Source organism: Perca fluviatilis, chromosome 2 (assembly GCF_010015445.1).
Source record: "Perca fluviatilis chromosome 2, GENO_Pfluv_1.0, whole genome shotgun sequence".
NCBI classification, from domain to species: Eukaryota; Metazoa; Chordata; class Actinopteri; order Perciformes; family Percidae; genus Perca; species Perca fluviatilis.
In genome coordinates this window covers 4015271-4037770 of record NC_053113.1, presented here as the reverse complement: position 1 = coordinate 4037770, position 22500 = coordinate 4015271, and the positions used below count along the sequence as shown (strand labels likewise).

Sequence of the window (22500 nt, the reverse complement as noted above, 5' to 3'; positions counted from 1 at the left end):
CGTGTGGAAGCACCAGAGACACAAAATAACACCCCAAATCCCAGAAAAGGTGATTTTTCTCTGAATTTATATTTATTTAGTTTGTGTGTGTGTGTGTGTGTGTGTGTGTGTGTGTGTGTGTGTGTGTGTGTGTGTGTGTGTTAATGTACATACATACAGAGGCTTTGCAAAAGTTGAACTTTTCCACAATTTGTTACGTTACAACCACAAATGTAAATGTATTTCATTGGTATTTTATGTGATAGACCAACACAAAGTGGCGCATTATTGTGAAGTGGAATGAAAATGATACATGGTTTTCAAATGAAAAAACTTCAAATTTTGTGACCAATAAAAAAATCTTAAAGTAGTATTTAAATCTGACCAGAGCACCTTCCTCCACCTGTTTGCTGTGTCCCCCCCACATGGCTTGTGGCAAACTGCAAACGGGACTTCTTATGGCTTTGTCTCAACAATGGCTTTCTTCTTGCCACTCTTCCATAAAGGCCCGATTTCTGGAGTGCACGACTAATAGTTGTCCTGTGGACAGATTCTCCCACCTGAGCTGTGGATCTCTGCAGCTCCTCCAGAGTTTCCATGGGCCTCTTGGCTGCTTCTCTGGTCAATGCTCTCCTTGCTTGGCCTGTCAGTTTAGGTGGATGGCCATGTCTTGGTGGGTTTGCAGTTGTGCCATACTCTTCCTATTTTCGGATGATGGATTGAACAGTCCTCCGTGAGATGTTCAAAGCTTGGGATGTTTTTTTTTTATAACCTAACCCTGCTTTAAACTTCACAACTTTATCCCGGACCTGTCTGGTATGTTCCTTGGGCTTCATGATGCTGTTTGTTCACTAATGTTCACTCTAACTAACCTCCTGAGGCCTTCACTCCATTTACTAATTAGGTGACTTCTGAAGGCATTTGGTTGCACTGGGTTTTATTTAGGGGTATCTGAGTAAAGGGGGCTGAATACTTTTCGAACGCCACACTTTTCAGTTTTTTATTTGTAAAAACCTTTGAAAACCATGTATCATTTTCCTTCCACTTCACAATAATGCGCCACTTTGTGTTGGTCTATCACATAAAATCCCAATGAAATACATTTGCATTTGTGGTTGTAACGTAACAAAAAGTTACGTTACAACTTTGTGGCGGCCTCTAGAGTCCTGCAGCGGCACGGGTTCAAATCCGACCTGCTGCCCTTTGCTGCGTAACATCCCCTCTCTCTCCCCCTTTCATGTCTATCTACAGTCTCTACTACTAATAAAGGGAAAACCCCAAAAAAAAAATCTTAAAAAAAAAAAAAGAAATGTGGAAAAGTTCAAGTGGTAGGAATACTTGGGTGTGTGTGTGTGTGTGTGTGTGTGTGTGTGTGTGTGTGTGTGTGTGTGTGTGTGTGTGTGTGTGTGTGTGTGTGTGTGTGTGTGTGTGTGTGTGTGTGTGTGTGTGTGTGTGTGTGTGTGTGTGTGTGTGTGTGTGTGTGTATAGACATATATGTGTTGTTATGATTTCTATATGTATGTAAATGTCTTGATGTGAACAGGTGGAAGGACTGCTGCACCGTGGTCGACCACATCAGCGGCACGGTGAACTACTTCTTCTCTCCGACGCTGGTGGCCGACTGGTTCCACCAGGCGGTCTCGCTGGTGCTGCTGGAGGTGCAGAAGAAGCCGCAGCGAGGCGTCCCGCGGGTGGAGAAGGTGCAGCGGAACGGCACGGTCATCTCCGTCATCCTGGGCGTGGGCAGCAGCCGCATGCTCTACGACATCGTGCCCGTGGTGTCCTTCAAAGGCTGGCCGGCCGTGGCGCAGAGCTGGCTGATGGAGAACCACTTCTGGGACGGCAAGATCACCGAGGAGGAGGTGATCAGCGGCTTCTACCTCGTCCCCGCCTGCTCGCACAAAGGCCGCAAGGAGAACGAGTGGCGGCTGTCCTTCGCCCGCAGCGAGGTGCGTTGCTCTCTTTTACTTTCCACAGGTAACGGTCCGACAAACGAGTAGGAAACGGAGACAAAAAAGTACTATAAAAGGTGATAAAAACGTCAGGAAAAGGTGTTGAAAAAGGTAACAAAAACGTTTGAAAAATGACAAAAAAAATGGAAAAAAGCGTCCAAAAGTTGGGGTGAAAACGGCATCAGCGAGGCGTTCCGCGGGTGGAGAAATGTCAGAAAAAGGTGACAAATACGTTGGAAAACGACAAAAGATTTGAAAAAAAATGCTACAAGTCTAAAAGTGGCGACAAAAAGCATTCAAAAGTTTGGTAGAAAACGCTGTCAGCGAGGCGTTCCGCGGCTGGAGAAACGTCAAAAAGAAATGGTGACAAAAGCATCAGAAAGAGAGGCGTGTCAAAAATGTGACAAATGACAGAAAGAAATGTCCGTAAAGGCGATAAATTAGTCCAACAGAGGCGACAAAAATTGAGTGTCCAGCATCAGTTCTGGCAGGCCATGTAGTCAAGACACCGCTAACCGCTATTGGCCAACAATATGCATCAGCGCGTCAGCTGGTCAACTCACTCGCTGCTACACTACAACAGGGCGCCCTACTTAAAGCTGCTTTAGTTTGCTCCTAACTGCTTGCTGCTCGCATCTATGCAACCCACCTCCTCCCCAGCTCCACCTTGTCGTGTATAATGTGGCGTAGGCTTCTGTATCGTTGTTGCTGCTCTGTTTATATAGGGGAATAGTTTAGCTCTCCCAGTCTTAAACTGTGTGTGTGTCCTCTGAACAGAGCCATACCGCCTATTTGTAATTCGTGATTTATTTAATAAAAACGTCCTAAAGTATTTTTATTGTCTGTGTTGTTCTTGACTTTAATGGACCTGACAGGACTACTTTAAATATTACTTTAAAAAGTTCAACTAATCGGGTTTTCTCTGACAGGTGTAGCTGAAGAAAGAATCGCCAAAGAGGCGTAAAAAAATTGGCGTAAACGTTGAAAGCGAGTGTTGTATTTAGTGGGTGTGTGGGTCTCTGTTTGTGTGCGTGTGTTCCTGTGTATTTCATGTATTCCTGCGTATTTAATGTGTATTTCATGTATATTTAATATGTATTCCGGTATGTATCTGTGTGTATTTAATGTATATTTAATGTGTATTTCATGTATATTTAATGTATTCATGTGTATTCCTGTGTGTGTCCATGTTGTGCAGGTGCAGCTGAAGAAGTGCATCTCGTCCAGCCTGATGCAGGCCTACCAGGCCTGTAAAGCCATCATCATCAAGCTGCTGTCGCGGCCCCGCGCCGTGAGCCCGTACCACCTGCGCAGCATCATGCTGTGGGCGTGCGACCGCCTCCCCGCCAACTTCCTGAGCCAGGACGACTTCTCCGCCCACTTCCTGCTGGGCCTGATCGACGACCTGCAGCACTGCCTGGTCAACAAGACGTGTCCCAACTACTTCATCCCGCAGTGCAACATGCTGGAGCAGCTGTCGGACGCCGACGCCATGCTGCACGCCCGCAAACTCTCCTCGGTGCGCTCGGACCCGGCCGAGCACCTGCGCAGCACCATCGAGCACGCCAAGGCCGCCAACCGGCTCACGGTGGAGGTGCAGTGGCGCGGAGGAGGCGCAGGCAGCAGCGCCACAGGCAACCCGCCCTCGCCGCAGTCGGACGCCGGCGGCGACAGCCAACCCGACGACCGGCTGGCCAAGAAGCTGCAGCAGCTCGTCACCGAGAACCCCGGGAAGTCCATCTCGGTGTTCATCAACCCCGACGACGTCACGCGGCCGCACTTCCGCATCGACGACAAGTTCTTCTGAGACACGAAACAAACTGAGACACAAGCATTCTCTTCTTCTCCTCCTTCTTCTTCTTCTCTTTGCCTTCTCGGGACTTGAATAGAGACTGTAGACTCTATTCTCTGGACTCAAGACTCTGGACTCTATTCTCTGGAATCGGGTCCAGAGAATAGAGTCTTGAGTCGACTCAAGATCCTATTCTCTGGACTCAAGACTCTATTCTCTGGACTCAATACCCTATTTTTTGGACTCAAGACCCTATTCTCTGGACTCAAGATTCTTTTCTCTGGACTCAAGACCCTATGAGACCCTATTCTTTGGACTCGTGACCTGACTTGGTCTCGCAGACTGATGACTTGGACTTGGAGGATATATAAAATCGGATCGCATTGATGAAAAAGGACTCAGACGTTGGATGAAGTTTCTGACTAAATAGGTTCTGAGAAACGTTCTCTTCTCCTTCTCCTCTCTGCCTTCCCAGGGTACCTTCAGGGTACCTGCCGGGTTTTTAACGTGTTAAACGAGACTAAGATCGGAATCAGAACTGCATTTATTGTTAGGGTTGGGTATCGTTTGGGGTTTTTCCGATTCCGGTGCTAAAACGATACTTTTAAAACCGTGCCGGTGCCTGAACCGATACTTAAAAAAAATAGGGTATTTTACAATAACTTTGAATGCACCACAAGGCTTACTAGTTTCAAGTGAACGCACCGTCTGTGTTGTTTTTCCGACAACGACTGCTGCAGACTGCTTAACGTCCCGCTGTTGGAATCCTCTACAGTCACACTTTACACCGTTTAGCTGTCAGCATTTTAACCGTGTTTAATCCAGCTGCTAGCTAACGGTAGGCTAACATTAGCTGCTTTCGAGTGTAGTGTTAACTAACATCACATGCAGCGATGCTCCTGTTGCCTTTAACGTCCGTTTCAGAGCATCAGAGAGCAGCGCAGAAGGCCTTTAATTGGCACCAAAATGAGACACCGAAATCTGTATTGCAATTCAGTCTGGTAGATGCCGGTCGTTTAGGCACTGAGTTTCGGTGCCCAACCCAATTTATTGTTAAAGAAACTAAATTCTTACGAGGAATTTGCCTCGTTGGTTGATGCATTAACATAAACAAACAAACAAACAAGCATAGTCAGGGGTTTTTCCTGCCATTATTAGGGCAACACCTAAGGCAAAAAAAGCTGTTTTTCCAAACATAGTTTTTGCTTTTTTTTTACGTTTTTATTTCAACATTTTTGGCGTTTCTTTTATTGGACTGTCACTCCGTAAATACTACTTTAAAATCCCACACTGATTGTCCATCATATGGCCCCCTAAAGTTGGCTTTAAATTCCTTCCTAAGTGGTTTTAAAAAGGTCTTAAAAGTAGGTCAAAAGTTGCAAACTGGCACACAAAAAAGGTTGTTTTTCAATTCAAAATTTCAAAATTTTTGCCGCTTTTTGGACGGTAACGTTACTCCGTAAATACTACTGTTCTTGGGTTTAAAATCCCACACTGATGTTCCGTTATATGATCCCCTAAAGTTGGCTTTACATGTCATCCTAACTGGTTTTAAAAAGGTCTTAAATGTAAGTGTGAGAACCCCGAGGGTACCCTGCCTCCATCTCTCCGCCTCCTTTATTACAGAACTTTATTTTGTAAATTTGAGTGAAGTGAGGTGATCGTCTAGTTGAGTCTGCCACAGTTTTATTTTTATTTTGATGTAGATTTTTCTACTCCCCGTCCCTTCCTTCCCTTTCTCTTTCACTGTGTGCCCTGCTGTGTTTTTTTAAAACCTGCTGAATGCCTTTTTAAAAATGTTGTTTAAAAAAAAATAAAAATACCTGAAGGACGAGGCAAAAGAAAATCCACCTTTTAAGATGGAACTGCTGTTTCCAACGTTACGGTGTCCGCGTGCGTGAGTGCGTGCATGCCTGTGTGTGGTGAACTTACGTTAGTCAAACTACAGCTGCAACAATACGTTGATCGACAGAAAAATGATCGCTAATCGGTTAATCGTTGAAGTTACTTTTCTCTCTAAAGCTGTAACCTGATTGGCTGTGTGACACTGAAGCTCCACCCACCTGTTCTCCTTTAATGTACAGGTCTTCTGGAGGCCCCCGGAGGCCCTGAGCCCCCTGTAGTCTAGTTTATTCGCTTTAAACCAGTTGATGGAAACACTTCTAATTCGCATTTTCTTTTTTGCGACGTTCCAAAAGTTTGCTCGATGATTAGATGGATACCTGCCTCATGACTTGACTACCAGGAGGATTATCAGAGTTGTGTCTGAAGGTGGATTATTTTGACCCTCTGAGGAATGTCTCCGTCCTGCTGCCTGCGGGACAACGATGGTACTAACGTCTTAGAAACTAAGTGTACATATAGAAACCTCACCGTAGATGAAGATGATGATGATGATGATGTCTGTGGACTACTTTTTTGTCTAATTTTGCACAGAATGTATAACAGATCTTCACTGTTCCTCCTGATTGTTGGACGACGTGTTCGTCCTGATTCTGACTTGATGTTTCATATCAGTAGACGCCGTCAAAGAATGGTCGTACCGCACGTTTAAAATGTTTATCAAACCGAGAGGGTACACGGTGAAGAACACGGTGATATTGCAAAAAGAGGTGGTCTGGTTTGTAGAGACATCGATCTGGGAACGGTTGTGAGAATCTGCCATGAAACTATTTTGAGAGACGGTTAACAGACGTGTGTGAGCAAAGATGTCCGGAGTTAGAAACTCCTTCAGCTGCACAGCTTCTCCATGATCCCTCCTCGGTGATAAGAGCTTAGACCAGAGGTGCCCAAATTCTTTCATATGAAGGGCCAAAATGTATCTGGATAGAAGGCCACAGGCCAACAATAAATGTCGATGTTGAGAATACCATAATTCTTGCCATTCTCCATAGATAAAGTTTACCAGCACTGTGCATTACATTGCCATTAAACTAGATTACGTACTTTTGAACTGCAGAAAATGTACGTTTCGTAGTCATTACTTTAAAATAAGGAGAATAAGCAAGAGCAGGTCAAATCCATGGCAAGCCAAAACAAAGAGTGCACGAACCAAACTTGGCCCGCGGGCCCCAAATTGGGTGGCCTTGACAGACAGACAAAAAGGCACACACACAGGCACGCAAACAGCCACAAACACACACACACACACACACACACACACACACAGATGGCCTTCACCGAGGAGGGACAGGAGTCGAGGACAGAAGGAGCTGAGGACCGACGAGTCAAGGAGATATCAGATAAGAATTAAGAAGCAGCTTAACATCAGTGCTGAACGTGGACATGGTTTATCTGCTGCGTTACATCAGGGCTGAACGTGGACATGGTTTATCTGCTGCGTTACGTCGGGGCTGAACGTGGACATGGTTTATCTGCTGCGTTACGTCAGGGCTGAACGTGGACATGGTTTATCTGCTGCGTTACATCAGGGCTGAACGTGGACATGGTTTATCTGCTGCGTTACGCGGGCTGAACGTGGACATGGTTTATCTGCTGCGTTACATCAGGGCTGAACGCGTGGACATGGTTTATCTGCTGCGTTACGCGGGGCTGAACGTGGAATGGTTTATCTGCTCGTTACTGGCTGAACGTGGACAGGTTTATCTGCTGCTTACGTGGAAGTAGTACCGGGGTACTGACATGGTTTATCTGCTGCTTACATCAGGGCTGAACGACATGGTTTATCTGCTCGTAAAGGGCTGAACGTGGAATGGTTTATCTGTGCTTACCGGCTGAACGTGACAGTTTATCTTGCGTAGAACGTGGAATGGTTATTGTGCTTAGTCTAGTTTATTGCTGTGAATAAGGTTATTGTGCTTACTTGTAAGGTTTATCTGTCGTACGGCTGAACGTGGACATGGTTTATCTGCTGCGTTACGTCAGGGCTGAACGTGGACATGGTTTATCTGCTGCGTTACATCAGGGCTGAACGTGGACATGGTTTATCTGCTGCGTTACATCAGGGCTGAACGTGGACATGGTTTATCTGCTGCGTTACGTCGGGGCTGAACGTGGCCATGGTTTATCTGTTGTGTACGCGGGCTGAACCGACATGGTTTATCTGCTGCGTTACGTCGGGCTGAACGTGGACATGGTTTATCTGCTGCGTTACGTCAGGGCTGAACGTGGACATGGTTTATCTGCTGCGTTACATCAGGGCTGAACGTGGACATGGTTTATCTGCTGCGTTACATCAGGGCTGAACGTGGACATGGTTTATCTGCTGCGTTACGTCGGGGCTGAACGTGGCCATGGTTTATCTGCGTTACGGCCATTCTTCGGGTGTAAAATGTCACAGAATGTTCCTTTTAGACGCGAAGATGTCACTCCCCGTTACAGTCACTTCCTATCAGACGTGATTAAGCTCCGCCTCCACCGTATATCTGTGTCATGTTTTCTCTGCAGCTGCGTTATTAGTTTTAACTTGATGACAAACTCTCCTTCAACACAACCAGTTAGTTTCTCAGCCTCTTATAGAGTATGTATAGAGATGCCAAGTCCTTCCCCTTCCTGTGTCCACCAGTAAGGGACTTTATTCTGGAAAAAATGTGTCTGCTAGTGAATGTAAAGAGACAATTTAAAAGATAATTTTGTAGTGTAAATGTAGATTATACTAGTCATCAACTAATGGCACTTTGTTTTCGAGGTTTTTGTCTTTTGTTAACGTTTTTGTTGCTATTTTGTGTTTAAGCATCATGGGAGTTGTAGTTGATCCTGAGCTGGTTGCGTTGGAGGTTCTGTTTGTTGAATTTTTATTTCAGCCGTCCCAAAACATTTCCATAAAAATGCCAAAACAACCTGCAGACATCTCTGACCGGTAATGTGATCTTCATATCCTCATCCTCAAGTGCAATTAGTGGAAACACACACATACACACACACACAGGCGCACGCACACACAGCCACAGACACACACGCACACACAGGCACACACACACACACACACACACACACACACACACACACACACACACACACACACACCCTCCTGCTTGGTGGAGATGTAATCAGTGTGCTGTTGTGCGGAGCTCCGTGACCTTTGACCTGACTCCTCTCTCTGTTTAACTGTGAGCTTTTATTTTCTCCATGTTGCTGCTCTGCTTTGTTCTGATGATGATTTCTTTATGCAACATTGATTTGGATGAGTTAACCCTTCAGATGGCAGCTCCTCCCCCGCCTGGAAAGCTCCTCCACTTTTATTCACTGTACACTGTCGTCTGAACGGTTGCTGTTGCCATAGAAACACAGTGACTTTATCTCCTGTAATGTGTAACTACTGTTGTAAATAGCACTTGATAAAATAACTCAAACTCCTGTCTGATTGGTCCTCTGAGTCTCAGTACACACACACACACAGACAAACACAGACACACACACAGTACTTATACGGTAGAAGCCAAGCCCTTGTCCACTTCATCTTCTCAATTTTAGATTTCCACAAAAACTGAATTATTTCTCTGAAAAATTTGGTGACTATTGTTACACTTTATATCCGTTATTTCAATTCCATCCAATGATAGTAAAGGCTGTGATATATATTGTGTGCACCATAAGTTAAGTCATTTTTTTATAAGTAGAATTAAACCGGATTGCACGAGTTAAAGAATTAAATTCTCTGAAAGGAATGGGAAAACTGTGTACATTCATAAACTGTTGATAGGATAGCATATCACCAGATTCATTGAAAAGATTAAGAATGTGATTTAAATCTCTTTGGAACCAATTAGGAAAACATAAAGATTTGTTCCTAATAAGTAAGTTACAATTCAACCCAGTCTGTTCATGAAATGGTCACGTAATTTAATCTATTTATTGTACACGGACACGTTTATCTCGTTTTTTTTTTCATGATGGTCAGCACGTTTGTTAAATTAATGTATTACAATGGGAAGCATCTTTTCGTCATCACAGCACGACTACGGTAGCGAGTAGTATGAAAAGCCGAATGTCCGCGCAGGGAGGCTGGTTGCGGTGGTGGATGGGTCAAACAACACAGAACTTTTCCCCCAGGAGACCATTTTTTTAAATTATTTTACTTTTCTTAAACCCAACCTCCGTAGATGTTTCCTGTTACGTGCTGACCACCATGAAAAAAACCCTAGATAAACGTGTCCGTGTACCAAGGTTATTATAGTTTTGCATTTTTCATTAGTTTTTATTTTTATTTCGTTTTGACTTTTTGTTTTCAAATTCAGTTTAATTTTAATTAGTTTTTAAAGCGGGTTTGCTAGTTTAGTTTTTATTTTTTGAAAATGCTTTTTCTGTAATATGGGTTATTTGTTGGAGGGCAAGATTCAAAAAGGTCTGAAAAAAGTATTTTGTAATAACTCAACAAAAACATCATACAATTTTAGAAATATGTATTCAACAATAACACCAGTACATAAAATGTACATATGATGATGAGCACAAATACAGTATCTCACAAAAGTGAGTACACCCCTCACATTTTAGTAAATATTTCATTATATCTTTTAATGGAACAACACTGAAGAAATTACACTTTGCTACAATGTAAAGTATTAAGTTTACAGCTTGTATAACAGTGTAAATGTGCTGTCCCCTCAAAATAACTCAACACACAGCCATTAATGTCTAAACCGCTGGCAACAAAAGTCAGTCCACCCCTATGTTAAATTCCCATAGAGGCAGGCAGATTTATATTTTTAAAGAACAGTTATTTCATGGATCCAGGATACTATGCATCCTGATAAAGTTCCCCTGGCCTTTGGAATTAAAATAGCCCCCCCCCCCACCACAACATAAACCATATCCTACCATACCTAGAGATTGGCATGGTTTTATGTCGGTTAGCCTAATAGCTGGTTTGATTTGCATTGAGAGATGATTTTATGGAAAGTACCCCATGCCAATCTCTAGGTATGGTGAAGGGTATGTGATGATGTGGGGGGTATTTTAATTCCAAAGGCCAAGGGAACTTTATCAGGATGCATAGTATCCTGGATCCATGAAATAACTGGCCTTTAAAAATCATTGAGTTATTTTGAGGGGGCAGCACATGTACACTGTTATACAAGCTGTACACTTAATACTTTACATTGTAGCAAAGTGTAATTTCTTCAGTGTTGTCCCATTAAAAGATATAATTAAATATTTACTAAAATGTGAGGGGTGTACTCACTTTTGTGAGATACTGTATGTAAACAGTCTACACAAGTTGTCTCTGTCATGCTGCCTGGACCTGTACCCATACATCCATGCCCTGTAACGTTACCGGGGATAGCTTCTGTTTCAGGGGAAGGGGGCTTTGTCTTCTCCTTGCCCTGTCACTGCTTGTTAAAGTAAGCTAGGTTATCCTCCTTGTGCGCGCTTCTCAAATGTACTTTAAAATTCGTGGGATTTTTCCCTTAATTGTCCACATATTTTACCACTGCGAGGCCCTTGCTTTTATCTGACACAGTCATAATGAAATAGGACTCTGCCGCTTTCTTCCGACTTTCGGTACCGCTATGATGCCAGGCGAGGGGCATGGACTCTGTTGTGTTCCATTTGATGTGGAATGTCGGAATTTCTGGGTTCCCAGTCGGAAACTATACATGTCTACAGCATAGACTGAATAAAACAGGTTTATAGTTGGAAATCTCAACTCTGAAAGATATGTTATTTGCTCTGTGAAAGACATTGACAAAGAATAAAACTAAGGACATTTACTCGATAATTTTAGTTAGTTTTGCAAACAGACATTACAGTTTTAGTTTAGTTATCGTTTTTTTTGGAATGCCTCGTTTTTATTTTTATTTCAGTTAACGACAATGGGCCTCATTCACCAATATCTTCCTAAGTTTTCTCTTAAATATGTTCTTAAGAAGGTTCCTAAGAAAAGTCTACGCCGGATTCATGACGTTTTCTTAAACAGCAGAATTGTTGATTGATGAATCCCACGTCTTCGTAACTGAAAGCGCGTGCCAGTTGTTCCTAATTAGCATAAGAAAACGCCCCGCAAATTCCCATATAAGGACATGACACTTCCTGTGCACCTCCTGGGAGACAGTTTGTGGAAATTGTCGGAGCGCGTGGTGGAGGAAGTACTGAATCTCAGTACTTAAATAAAAGTACAAATAGCCAGAGACATATTTACTTTGTAAGTAAATACTACCACAAACAAGACCTGGCTTTTTATAAAAAGTTCCTATCCTAACCATACGAAATGAATCGGAATGGGGTTGGTTTTATTCATGGATGTATTTTATTTTCTTTAACCATGCAAGTAAGCAAATAAAGTGTGTGAAGCAGCGCAAATGGGGAGATGTGAAGAGGTCCAGCCAAATAAATAAGATATGAACGCGTCTTACGCAGGCTGGCGGAGGAGTAAACGACGCTGTGGAGAGAAATAGATGGCAACTATGATTTAAAAACAGGAATAATAAAAACAAACGTTTTCATTTTCACTTTTACCAGGGGCTGTATTACCGAGGGTCAGCGGCGCTGCGCCCGGGCTCTGGAGCACCGGAGCCGGCTTGGATCAGCGGTGCCCCATATATACAGTATCTATGGTAACCCATATATACAGTATCTACGGCAACCAAACTTTACTGGTGAGACAAACGTGTGACAGTCAGGAAGACGTTTTGGCAGGGGGAAACTGATCAGAAAATTTAACGGAACATTGTCGAAATGTAGTGGAGTAGAAAGTATAGATAATTGCTGCAAAATGTAACAAAGTAAAAGTCAAAAGTAGGCTATGCACTATTGAGTCTAGGCACTTAAGTACAGATACATAGAAAAGTGTTATGAAATTTTTTTTTTGGGAAAAAATTTTGTTTATTGTGTTTGTTTTTTTTTAAAAAATATGAAAAAAAAAAAAGGGGGTGTTGTTTTTTTAAAAAAAGAAGGGAAGAGTTTTTTTTTTTGGGGCTTGTGCGGTGAAACATTGTGGACAAAAGCTAGCTTCCAAGCTAGAAGGGCTTGCTGATGGAATTTAGATTAATTAATTGGCAATTTATTTGGCAGAAAATTACGTTTTTAAATAAAAGAAAGACCTCCAATTTTGGGATAAAATACCTAATTGACTCAGGGTTTTTAAGACATCTTTTTAACCAATTAAATTTACACACAGGACTTGAAGACCTCCTTCTGCTTTACTACTGGAAAGTACATTTTTCTTTAGCTTATGTGACTTATTTTCCAAATAAAGTCCAGAAACATTTGATTTATGTCAGTGGCTGTTGAATCATTTACAAATAAGGATAAAGATGTATACACAAAAGGAGATATAGGCCTTCTGCTTTGGAGAGGAGAACGAGAAGAAGTTAAAGTTCCACTTTATTTATTCTTAGAAAAGGAAATTTTGTGTGCAGCAGGATGTCTAAAACACAGACACAGAGGAAAGCATCCACCAGATGCCAACAACATTGTAAACACAACAAAGGACACACATCAAGACATCAATGGAGACACTCCTTCCCCCAAAACCAATCACAGAATCCAATTGGACAGCACACAGGTAAATCTGTCATAATGAACATGGACAGGAATAAATAAATAATCACACACTGTATAACATTTTTTCAAGAGATTTCATATTTCTTATCTTCATATCTTTGTAGAACATACTGACAATGTCTACAAAGTTGTTACCACCCTGGAGTCTGTCTGCTCTCTCTGTTGAGAGAGAAACCTTGAGCACACAGCAGCACTGCTGCAGCTTGGATTCAAAAATATACTCCTTCACTTCAGGAACAGATTACACTCTCACAACTACATTACATCCACATTCTTTACATTGATCCATTAGAGGATCAATAAATCACATCAGAGTGCAGAAAATAAATCCTAAAAATGTCATATCTTTCAGATTTACTGTCTTTATGCAAAATAAATAAATAACATGATTACATTTTTAAAATAATTAATTAAAATAATATAGGTATATATAATGAAAACGATTAAAATAAAAGGATATAGTATTACCAAATAAATACATAAAATGTAATTAAATTAAATAAAAAAGTGTGTCTTCTTTCTGTCCTCTTCCTCCTCCTGACGAAGCTGCCTGAGTTCAGCTAGAAACCGGTTAGTTCTGGCTATTCTGTTAAATGATAATAATAATAATAATAATAATAATAATAATAATAATAATAATAATAAAAATAACAATAGATTTAATTTGTAATGCACTTTACATTTGAAGCAAATCTCAAAGTGCTACAGTCAAGATCATAAAAGCATGGTAAGAATATCAATATAAAATACAAATACTGCAACGACTTGCAGGGATAATTAAAACTCATAAGTTCTGCTAAAAATAAATGTTTTTAGTCCTTTTTTAAAAAGTCTCAATAGTTTGAGGTGCCCTCAGATGGTGAGGGAGGGCATTCCAGATCCGAGGAGCAGCCGAGCAGAAGGCCCTATCACCCATGGTGCTGAGCTTAGTCCTGGGGTGAAGGAGGTGGTTTGAATTTGTTGACCCGAGGGATCGAGTTGTAGTTAGAGGGGTGAGTAGTTCTTTCAGATGAGGGGGGCATTTCCATAGATGCACTGGTGGGTAAGGAGGGAGACCTTATATATATATATATATATATATATATATATATATATATATGTCGCTACTCCACTTCCTGGTGTGACAGTTTCTGAAACTGTGCAATGTTGACATGATATGTATCTACCGATGAGCTACCAAGCTACCTGTGACACTGATTAGCCTATTATTGCTAATTATAGACATTATAGCCTATTAATTTTAAATTAAACATGTTTCAAATTAGGCTATTAAAATGGTGTGTTGTGCGCAAACAGCATTGTTAGTGTAGTTTATTTAATTAGCCTTTACCTCAGATTACATGTATAACCAAATTATCATTTGAAAGTGTATGTTCTGCTCTTTCAATAGGTTGTCTCAGTTTGTTTTTAGCACTAACAGTAACGGAGATATTCAAGCAGTTTAGCACCATGGATTTCGTTTTTCTACTTTGTGCTCACCTTTCTTTGAAAAGAAGTCATTTATCAATTGTTTCCCCTCATTTTGTTTTCTCTCCTACTCCTGTCTTTCCTTTCTTTTTTGGTAGCCTGATTTTGCTTTCTTTGAAAAAGACATTTCTACAGCAGAAGTTTGCGCTCCACCAGATACTCAACTGAACTAACATAAACAAAATGCGTGCAGATGGACTAAACCATTTGGTGCATCAGCAAGGGGTGGGTGAGACCTTAGTCTTTTTTTGTATACAAAATGTAGTCAGTCAATCAACAAAGTTATTCAGCCAATACACTAACTTTACACTTCCTCTGACATGTATTATGAAATTGAATTAGGAAATGAAAATATCCAGGTAAAATAAAATATATTCCAGACTTTTCAAGGGCCCTCTCTCCCCCTGGTCCCTGGTAATCAGTATTGGTTTTACCCCCAGTCCAACGCCCCTGACTCTGCACATCCACAGTTAACACACAAAGTATTAATCAGCAGTAAAATATGATGTAATGTTCCAGAGAATCAGATCTCTCACTGCTACTTCTACATCAAGTACATTTAGTAACAGAGCAGGACGTTGGACTGAGTATTTTCACCGTGTATGATTAATAGTTTGGAGTTCTTCCACTGCGTCACTGAGTCTATTTAATGATAAAGTTTGTTCATCACATTTAAAACATGTTGGAACTCGACGTGTGGAAAGTTCCTTGTGTTGAAGATGAATCTACATGTAGCATGAAATACTACAGAGGAGGTTTTAAATACTTTGCCAGTTGTTTATATGTCTGTCTGTCACAACCGTGAGGCTGCAGTCAGAAGACTTTACAGCTGTGTAGCTGAGATCTAAATGAAGGCTGAGTTTGAAGATAGGTGGGGTCCGAGCCTTTCTCCTGCTGTCAGAAAACGAACCGTCGTCTCCACCAGCGTAAAGTCAGACACAACAGGACTCTACTGTTTCCTCTGGAACCTTTCAGAATAAAATGTAGTGACCTAAATGCCTCTGTTCCTCTCTTTCTAACAGGAGCCATCAGATACCAGACCCTGCTGAACCTGAACCCAGCTGTGTGTCCATGTAGAGTCACCGCTACTTTAAAAAATAAGGCAACCTGACCTTGAGTGGTGAATAGAAATGGAGGAGGGGCTATTTGAAATGGAGGAAAGAGGATTGATGGAGAGACTTGAATGGCAGAAGGAGCGAATTGTGATGGAAAGGTAAATTGAAATGTTAAGAAGAAGATTGAGGTGAGTTGTGAACATCCAGCAAACTGGAACGAGTCTCATTGGATGGAACTACGTCCCGTCTGGGTTGTTTTGTGTGAAGTCAGTCTCATGCACACTCCTTCACATTAAGTGTTTTTATTTTATTTTGTGGAAAGAAATAATGGTAGTGGATGACTGAAATGAGAATATTTTTTGTGCAAAATAATTTCCTGTCTCACTCAAAATATCTTTCTGTATGTGTGTGTGTATCTGTGTTTGTGTGTGTGTATGAAAGTGTGTGTGTGTGTGTGTATATGAAAGTGTATGTGTGTGTGAGAGTGTATGTGTGTGTGCTTTCAATGCTTTTTTTTTAATGAATAGTCAATGAACCTAATTTATATTAAATAATAAATAATTTCTGATTTAAAAAAAAATATGAAATTATGACTTATTTTGACTAATCGACTAACCAGAAGAACATATGTTATTTGATAATCACAGCCTGTTCCATGTATGGAACCATCAGTGGTATTTTTGGGCAATTTGGTTGAAAGAAATCAAAAGTTTTGACATAGAAACTTTGAAAATTTGACCCGAGGACAACATGAGGGTTATGCAATGCAAACGTTCACACAGACACATGAACGTGTAAACGGGGTATTAGATACGACTTGCCTCCCTTAGCAATGGGAGATAGCTAAGGGAGGCTTAGATATTTATAGTAGATATTTATAGTCAATAACATTGTGTAGGGGAGAACGGGGTATGTTGTCACACTTCTCACACTGGAAATATAAAGAATCATGCCTAGAGAATCTGGAAAAAACAAGATGGGACAAAGCAAGAAAAAAACACACACTGACAACAACAACCACAGTTACATAAAGAGAAGAAACAAAGCTCTTATTGTGAAAATCTGCTTCCTGCCAGGTGGAGCTGTGACTCATCAGGAAACAACTCACCTGAGTTCTTCTCTGTCAACTCTTCAGACTGTTTGATACTTTAAAGGAATACGCCACCGTTTGTTGAAAAAGGGTTATTCACCGTCTCCTCTATATTTATATAGGTGAGCAAATGCATTTTTGTATCAGTGCATGCATTGTCTTAGTCTGGCGCCGCGGGCTGCCGATATCTCTGTGCCCGAGTAGCAGTGCTTCGGCTGTAGTCTACTTCCACCCAATATAGTCCCAAGTTAATATCTGCCTAGGAAATCATCTAGTCTCAATCTGAATTGCTATTTTTACTCGTTGTGAATACGCAGGCCAAAATTAGGTTTTGTTTTTTGTTGTTGAGTCACTTTTACTGACGACATGCTAAACGGCAACAAAGGATTCCATTCATTACGCTAAGCTAAGCTAGCGCCGGCGGCGCCAGACTAAGACAATGCATGCACCGAGACAAAAATGCGTTTGCCCACCTATATAAATATAGAGGAGATGGTGAATAACCATTTTTCAACAAACAGTGGCGTATTCCTTTAACAACACGTTAGTCTTTTGTCTCTTCAGGGTTAGTTTCTGGCTCTGTGATGATAAATATAATGTTTCTACTTCACGTCTTATTTCCTGAGAAAGTTTGGATGACTCTTGTGTTGAAGATAAATCTACATGTTGTAACATGAACTACTACAGAGGAGGTTTTAAATACTTTGCCAGGTGTTTATACAAACCGTCGTCCCACCAGTGTAAAGTCAGACACAACAGGACTCTACTGTTTCCTCTGGAACCTTTCAGACCTAAATGCCTCTATTACTGTTGTAGTGATGTGTGGAGGAGGCAGAGAAGTGTCGTCATGTCCTTAATTTTAATGAACTGGACAGAAATGTTCTGTGCAAAGATGACAGTCTTTCCAATGTTCCTGTTCTCCCGGAAAGATAATGAATGACAGAGCAGGATGAGCAGAGAGCAGAAATCATTCAGTGAAGAGCTTCAGACTTTATTTCCTGTTTGATAGCTTCTAGTTTCTCCAGCAGCTTCTGTTTCTGGAAATTAAAAAGTGGTCTTCCTCTCTTTCTAACAGGACCCATCAGAGACCAGACCCTGCTGAACCTGAACCTTAACCCAGCTGTTTGTCCATGAAGATTCACCGGTCCATGGAGCCACCACTACTTTAAAAAAAGACCTGTAAGGGAGAGGAGAATAGAAATAGAGGAGAGGCTACTTAAAATGGAGGAGAGAGGATTGATGGAGAGACTTGCATGGCAGAAGAATCGAATTGCAATGGAAAGGGAAATTGAAATGTTAAGAAGAAGATTGAGGTGAGTTGTTAACATCCAGCAAACTGGAAAGAGTCTCATTGGATGTATATACGTCCCGTTTGGGTTGTTTTGTGTCAGTCTCATGCACACTCCTTCAAAATGAAGTGTTTTTTTTATTTTTTGGAAAGAAAAAGATGTTTAGACAACATTTTGAAATATTATATTTAGATTTTTTTAAAGTCTGATTTCAAAAGATATTGTTATTGAGTGTTGGAAAGAAAGTAAAGCATTATTGGCATTTACTTGTATTCAAATAATCAGGCCTACATACATAATAATGTTATATTTTAAGCAGGGAGACTTTATCTGAACATGTGACCCTGAATAAATGTGTTTTTCTATCAGGACCCAGTGGAGACCAGAGTCTCCTGAACCTGATCCTGAACCTGACCCTGAACTCAGCTCTGTGTCTTTTAAGAGCGACCGGTCAAATGATCGCTTTATTAACTTTAAAGGAGAGCAACCCTCTGCTGAAAAGAGGTAAGCTGTTACTATTATTAAAATATTACTGAATTATGTTTTAACTTTTATGTATCCAGAGAAGTTTTAAATTATTTTCTTCTTCACATACATTTATATTCTCACATCTGAAAGCTGTCCATTTAAACCAGTCTTCAACTCTTGACTTTAGATAAATATTGGATTTGATTTGGTCCAATATATTCTCTGGTGTTTTAGCTTTTTAATCATTTTTTTGTGTAGTTTATTGAACTTCTTTGTGTGAAAATTGTTTTAGTTGCTGCTTGTATCTCCAGCTGTTTTTGTGTCTGAATGATAAAAAGTGAATTTCCATCCCTGTTGGTCTTACTCTCTGTGTAACAGGATCCATCAAAGACCAGACTCTGCTGAACCCGAAACCAGCTGTGTGTCCTTCAAGAGTGACCGGTCACATGATCGCTTTATTGACTTTAAAGGTCAACAACCCTCTGCTGAAATGAGGTAAGCTGTTAATAACATTATAATATTGCTGATTCATGTTTCAACTTTTATGTTTCCAGAGAAGTTTTGAAATTTATTTTCAGCGTTTTTCTTCTTCACATATATTTATATTCTCACATCTGAAAGCTGTCCAGTAAGACCAGACCAGTCTTCGATAGATCTCAATTTAATATTGGACCTGGTTTGGTCCAATATTATCTGGTGTTTTAGCCCCATTAAAAAGCATTTTAAATATCCTATAGCCATAGGGTTGGTTAAAAATCATGAATGGCAAAATTCTTCCCAAATGTTCTTTTCCAATTGGGAATACTAGCGTGATGGTTGGGATGTATGCGCCTGAGAGTGCCCCTTCCAGGGTAACTTCATTTGCACATCCCCCTGGAGAACCAGTGACCCTTGGTAAGTGTTTCTGTCACCTGGGTCAGGACACTATTTACCATGAGAAGACATTTACCATTTGAGTCTGGACACTTAAGGCCAAGTTTCAGTGGGTGGGTTCATGACCAGATGCCCCCCCCCCCCTGCAACCCCAAGTCTCCTGACCCAAATTGGTCAAAATGCTAAATTATTCCCAAATGTTGGATGTGGGTTTGCCAGTTGGATGTCAGACCAGAAGTCATTAAGGGGAAGTAAAAAAAGGGAACCACCATCCAACAGCATCCTCAGTCCAGGTTCTTCCCGACTACAAACTGGACATTTAGGTTCTGCTTCCCCCTCCTTAGCATGCTGATGGTTTGCCAAAATCATTTTGAGGCTAACAGAAGGTTTTCAGGCCAACAGAATGCTTTTCATCGTTGACTCCCCAAACTTCTTCTACCTACAAATGTTTGGCTCCACGACCACAGAAGCTGCAGACCTCCTGGCATCATGATACCAGTCTGCTGCTTCAGGAGTCCTTTAGGCCAACCATGTTGTAGCCCTTGTTTACTTCTTAGTTCTTTCTGCCGATTCACAGTGGGGTCAGCAGTACCATCCACACTTTCATGTCAGGGGAAACCATCTGATTAAATGATGTAATCAACACTTTAAGTCACAGAAAATTACCTTTTTTTTGTCTCTGTGTGGACAGACATGATGTGAGCTAATTCTCCCTGATTCCTCCACAGAGTGGACCAGGAGAGCTCAGAGGTTACCAGTGGTCAGTCTGCCCAGCAGCATCAAACACACCTGGATTCCATATTTATGGTCTGTACATCTTTTCTGTTCACAATCATCTCCATGTAGCACTTTTCAAACCAGTGGGGTGTTAGTCTGTCCAACATTAGGGATGCACCGATCTGACTTTTTCAGTCCCGATACCGATGCCAGGGCTAATAATAAACTGTATACCTTCCACCTTATACATTCCTTCCACCATGTGGAAGAGACTAAAGGCACCAGACCTTCCTAACTAAACATTACTTTCCTAACTAAGAGAAAATAACATAGACGTAATGTATTGAATTCTTATTTATTTGTTATTTAAAAAACTGTGCATTCAAATCGAAAATATAATGTAATCAAATTTCTTAAAATAAATTTAAATAAATAACAATAATGGGCCTTCAATAATGGGCCACCTTTATATAGGTTTATAATGGCTTATTCTACTGTCAGGAGTACATAGAATATCACAAAAACATGTTAATGTCATCATGTTTACTAAAAGCTTTGATTACTAAAGGGTTTGGCTCCACGACATTACACAATAACTTTATATGAAGGAGAATCCATGAAACAGTTACAGAAGCTAAACTATTTTTATTGTGCAAAATGCAAAGTAGTAAAATAAACTCAAATCGAATGAATACACACATACAAACAACTTTAACATTGTTTCCCTTTCAAAACAAAATAGTTGTAAGCTAGCTAGTTGTATAAACGCTACCTTGGCCACAGGTAAGTTAGGTTGTTGTAGTGTGGTTGTAGTGGGCAAGTGAATGGAGCTCCGCTGTCAGCCTCCTTCGCTGTTTGAATAATGTTAGTAGTTTGGCGGACGTATTTCGGTGAGGCAAGACATCTTAAATCCAGAGATTTAATCATTGCTCTGAACCCGTCTTGCTCAACGGTCTGTAGCGGGACCGTAGGTGGATTGCGTTCATAACGTTGCTCCACTGCATGCTTGAAGTGACATGTCTTTAACGTTAACACAGTAACGTTAGAGCAACAGGCAACAGCAGTGGCTAAATTATGTCAGATTTTTTAGAAACAAAAAACTTCGGAACGACAGAGGGCTCCTCTCTTGAGCACACGTTGTTCTGGTGTATTGCCGGTTCTTCATCCTCTAGCTAACATTTTTCTCGGTTCTTGAATGTGCAGTAGCGACCGGAGCCTCTCCCAGCTTAACAGACTGTTTATGCTACCTGGCTAGCTAGCTAGGCTAGCAGCTATAATGTTACCCAGCATGCTGTTGGGCGGTGTAGCTACATTTGTAAATGTAAAATTATTAGTGTTAGAAACTGTTTAAGTCACAAATTGTTATATGCTATGGTGTTTTATCCTTTTAAAGAGAGTTAGTTGTGGGTTAGTAATTGTTGTGTTATAAAGTTACTACCATGAGTGAGAAGGGTACAGGGGTCCCGATGCTGCGTCGGAGAAAAAAAAAGAAAAAAACTAGATAGGCCCGTGGATCTGTAAATTTTTCTGATCCCCAATCCAGCTATCCAACATGTATCTGATGCTTGCTTTAATGATTCCAGTTTGATTGTGTCATTCATATAAACTTCTGTTCCAGCTGCTGGAGGAGAACATCGTCACTTTTGTGAAGAACGAGCTGAAGAAGATCCAGAAGGTTCTGAATCCAGATTACCCAGAATGCTTAGAGAGTCAGAAGGACGATGAGGATGAAGAGCAGAGGAGCAGCAGAGAGGCATTTCTGAAGATCACACTGCACTTCCTGAGGAGAATGGAGCAGGACGAGCTGGCTGACCATCTGCAGCGCAGTAAGAGGATTTCTCTAAAGATTTAACTCTCTGGACTAATGGGACGTTTACTAATGTCTCCAGAGATGACCAAAATATGTTCCTGGTTTCTTTACAAAATTGCTTAATGAGCTTTTTTATTATGTATTCATTCAGGAAGTTCTGCTGGAGTTTGTAAAAGTAAACTCAAGACTAACTTAAACAAGAAGATCCCGTGTGTGTTTGAGGGGATTGCTAAAACAGGAAACACAACCCTTCTGAATCAGATGTTCACAGAGATGTACATCATGGAGGGAGGGACTGCAGAGGTCAATGATGAACATGAGGTCAGACAGATTGAAACAACGTCCAGAAAATCAGACAGACCAGAAACAACAATCAGACAAGAAGACATCTTTAAAGCCCCACCTGGAAGAGAGGAACCAATCAGAACAGTGATGACAAAGGGAGTGGCTGGCATTGGGAAAACAGTCTTAACACAGAAGTTCACTCTGGACTGGGCTGAAGGCAAAGCCAACCAGGACATCAAGTTCATATATCCATTCACT

At 41.1% G+C, this 22500-nt stretch overlaps 2 protein-coding genes across 2 annotated transcripts in view; both read left to right on the top strand.

Moving 5' to 3' along the window:
* Positions 1–4371, top strand: part of LOC120571085 (protein MB21D2) — a 14390-nt gene extending 10019 nt beyond the window's left edge. The window contains exons 3-4 of the mRNA XM_039819781.1: positions 1523–1928; positions 3130–4371. Coding sequence (XP_039675715.1) covers positions 1523–1928; positions 3130–3738 — 1015 coding nt within the window. The 3' untranslated portion in view covers positions 3739–4371. The remainder of the gene's footprint in view (positions 1–1522; positions 1929–3129) is intronic.
* Positions 4372–21814: 17443 nt separating this feature from the next.
* LOC120544895 (NLR family CARD domain-containing protein 3-like) overlaps positions 21815–22500 on the top strand; it is a 116504-nt gene continuing 115818 nt past the window's right edge. The window contains 2 exon segments of the mRNA XM_039778759.1: positions 21815–21973; positions 22109–22500. The exon segment at positions 22109–22500 is cut by the window's right edge and continues 1406 nt beyond it. Of these exon segments, the coding sequence (XP_039634693.1) occupies positions 21937–21973; positions 22109–22500 (429 nt within the window). The 5' untranslated portion in view covers positions 21815–21936.